The sequence below is a fragment of the Phymastichus coffea genome, unplaced genomic scaffold (genome assembly GCF_024137745.1).
Source record: "Phymastichus coffea isolate CEN01 unplaced genomic scaffold, Cenicafe_Pcof_1.1 PCOF00027, whole genome shotgun sequence".
Taxonomy (NCBI): Eukaryota; Metazoa; Arthropoda; class Insecta; order Hymenoptera; family Eulophidae; genus Phymastichus; species Phymastichus coffea.
Genome location: NW_026706838.1, coordinates 3,216,381 through 3,219,970, shown reverse-complemented (window position 1 = coordinate 3,219,970; position 3,590 = coordinate 3,216,381). Strand labels below are relative to the sequence as shown.

General features: G+C 31.8%; 1 protein-coding gene and 1 long non-coding RNA gene across 3 annotated transcripts; one reads left to right on the top strand and one right to left on the bottom strand.

The window, feature by feature from the left end:
• Window positions 1-907: 907 nt before the first annotated feature.
• On the bottom strand, window positions 908-3,059 carry LOC131675645 (uncharacterized). 2 transcript variants are annotated; one of them, XR_009303094.1, is made up of 4 exons: window positions 2,952-3,059; window positions 2,381-2,522; window positions 2,056-2,308; window positions 908-935 (listed from the first exon to the last, which is right to left on the bottom strand). It is a non-coding gene; the product is annotated as an uncharacterized LOC131675645 (long non-coding RNA). The 2 variants fall into 2 exon arrangements; XR_009303095.1 differs by lacking the exon at window positions 908-935 and adding an exon at window positions 1,654-1,668.
• Window positions 914-2,008, top strand: LOC131675642 (uncharacterized). The gene is made up of 2 exons (XM_058954680.1): window positions 914-1,386; window positions 1,468-2,008. Exons 1-2 carry the CDS (start codon window positions 1,203-1,205, stop codon window positions 1,926-1,928), a joined length of 645 nt encoding a protein of 214 aa, XP_058810663.1. The 5' UTR covers window positions 914-1,202; the 3' UTR covers window positions 1,929-2,008.
• Window positions 3,060-3,590: the final 531 nt, after the last annotated feature.

The window sequence follows — 3,590 nt, the reverse complement described above, 5'->3', positions numbered from 1 at the left end:
TTAAAGGTTTTCCAAATAGTAACTAATAAATATAACTTATTCTGAATTGAATGGTTTTTTAAAGAAAAATTAATCGTTTTTATTATATACGATCTTTATAATATTTAAATATTTTTTTATATTGTAATACGGTTTATGTCAGGATCTTTCAAACATGAAACTACTAATAATCAATATAAATGAGTTGAGAAAATAAATATATTAAAGAAATAAGAGCAGTTAGTCTTTATTTTTAATATTTATTCTTCATTAGATATCATAAACTTATCCATAATAGTTAATATCCCATTAACACATTCCAACACATGGGTTGATGGGACATACTGCAAACTTTGCTGTATACATAATACAAAATTATCTTTAATCTCTTCATTATCACTATCCTTCATTAAAATGTTTATATTTTCCATAGCTGTACTTGTATTTTTTAAAACTTTCATTTCTAATTCTTCGAGATGAGTTTTCTTATTAAAGTAACATTGGCTTACTGGTGGAATGATTTTATCGTTCTTTTCACTACATACTTCAATATCTTGAGTTTTTGATGTTGACGGCTCATCACTTTCTGTTGATCCCAAACACTGGTATTTTTTCATGACGTGAGGGATGAGAAATTGAAGTTCATTGTATAAGTAGTACTTGCTTAAATGAGGTTTGTTAAATTTTCTAACAAAAGTCCTTCTTATATTTTCCCATTCCTTTTTTACAATAGCACCTAAAACAAAAGTAAATGCAGTTAATGTATTTTCACTCTCTGTATATAAAAAAATACTATAATAATATAAATGATAACTTACCAGTCAATAGGACATTTAACTTAAATAATAGTTTTCATGTGTTTTATCATACAAACATGAATAATTTTTCAAATAAACACAAATTTTTTTATCGAGATTTATATTTCTTTCAAAAGACTCCTCCATATTGTGTAGAAACTTGAAAAAAACAAAAAAACAAATGGTATATTAGTTTTAAGTATTTAGTAACAAATACATTAGTTTTAATTTTAGATATTTATGAAAATGAATGTGCAGCAAAGCAGGTCGGATAACCTCAAATTCAGGTGTAGCACAACACTCAATGTACGTTGTACGAGGTGAAAATGGATGTATATCCTTATTCAAAATTAAATGCGTAGCAAAGCAGTTCCGATAACCTCAAATTGACAATAGTTCTTCGATTGAATTTGCCATAAATAAAAAATGAGTGGAAACACTGAAAAAGATATACTACTTGATGAAGTTATCATACAAATGGTGAAACCAAACAATTTTATTTACGATAAGTCGAATGACAAATATTATACTGAATTTAGATCGCAACGAACACAAGTTTTCGAAACTATTTCCCAAGCGATTTATCAACTATACGAAGTGCACATTACAGGTGAAATTCATACACTATAAATCTTTATTTTAAATAAAAAAATATATATATGTATATATAATATTCATTAATCAATAATAGAAAAAGAGATTGAAGCGAGATGGTTGTATTTAGTAAAAAAATTCAAAGGAGAAAAAGCAAAAAAACGCAAATACCAGCCATCTGGATCAGAAAGAAAACCCGAAGTGACCTGGGAATTGTATAATGAGATGAGTTGGCTTGATCCATATCTGAGTCATGAACTACAAATTTCTTCAGACGACATGGAGTTTATAACAAAATCTGAAATCACCAATAAATTTTGTCGGAAACGAAAAGTAGATGATGGCGATGACTTACAAAAAACCATTGATGAAAGCGTAAAATTGATGAAAATAATACAAAATAATGTAGCAACTACCACGACTGATCGAATGCCAGAAATTGAACCATTTTTAAAATTAATTGCATCTGGTTACAGTAAAATACCAGAATCAAGAAAATACCAATGTACGAAGGAAATAATTTTGTACATTGCAGAATTTAAGAAAAATATTGAATAAAAAAACGTGCATTTATAACCTTTAATTCTTATAGTTTTGTTATTTCATTGTTTATATATAAATATATATATATATATACTATGAAAAACAAAAGGTTTTTTTATTATAAATTTTTAATAATGCTCACCATGTTGTAGGTGTATGTTCCATGCATGTGGTACAGCAACTTTTTGTAGACGTTACCTTTTGGATTATTGAACATATTATTTGATGTGATCCTTTCCATTTTCAGTACTGTGGAACTGGAACAATTTGTCTCTACCTATACTAAGTACCCATTCACAGCTCAAAGAAAAAACTACTGCAGCAACTCTTGCTTGATGAGCCATGTATTCTCGAATGGCTGTCATACGATTGTAATCGCTTTCCAATAAAAACTCCTACAAAACCAAAAATTCGTTTGATTCACAATTTTTGAAGAAATTATAAATGAATTTGATCTTGATAAATACATTTATACTGCCATTATCTAATCCAACAAACAGCTGTCTGGTTTCAGGACAAAAATCAAGAGAGGTTGGTGCTGCAACCATGTACATGCATACGCTTGGCCAGTATTGTCCTGAGTCACGTTTCAACCAAACTCTGACAGTTCTGCAATAGTAATTAGAAAATTTATTCATAACTAAAATACAGCAAAACATTGCTTAAAGGCCAAATAGATAAAGCAATCAGTCTGAATCATCCTATCTAGGAACTTGCAGATAAAGAAAGATTGTTCAGGTGTCATACAATTATTATTTACTTATAACAAAAAGCTTGCTGTTTTACCTATAATTTAATTAAATTATATATTACATGAAAAAATAGGAGTAAAAAATATGTACAATGCAAAAAATAGTCTGAAAAAAGTCTAACAAAAGATGCAAGTGACTGTACGATTGCTATTTGCATTATAAACAATGAGTCAAATAAGAGTCGAGCTAGAAGCATGCGATGTAAATAAATTAATCGTATATACATCATATAGATATGCATCGAGTATCAGAAGCATTGCAAACATAATAGAAAAGTGAGTCTGACCTGTCGTCGCAGACGCTGATGACGCCGTCAACCCTGGGAATGATAACGGCGGCATTGACGTCGTCATTGCAACCCTCGAGCTTCGACAGAAGTATAGGCTTCTTGGAGTTGAACTTGTCCATCTGGTTCATCCCGGGCGCGGGCTTGATTTCGGCTGCCATTGTGATTCTCTCACCTACCACCTGCCCTCAGCTACTACTGCTACTACAACTACTACTGCTGCTGCTGCTACTACTTGTCATTTGACAGTTGACGGATTTCGAAAGCCTAACTCTTCGTGCATATGACTCTAAAAAGGGATTATGAAACTTGCAATTTTATGAAAATAAAAGTAGGAATTAGTTACGAATTATTATTAATTACGAACTTACCGAATGAAAATTGGAGCAGGAACATGGAGGATAGCCAGAGCATAGAGACAGCCAGACAGGAAACTTCAAACCACGGGTACTGCCACTCCATAGATGCGTTTCTTGCATTCACTATGAAACTCGCCATTGAACACGAAATTATAGAGATGGCGTCCACATAAGAAATCTAGGCCGGCTCGGACGGACTCAGGCAGGCCCTATGGAGACAGACCCTGAGGGATGAGCATTCGGTCACCCATCCCGAATTACCACCCTTACTCCAGCCAGC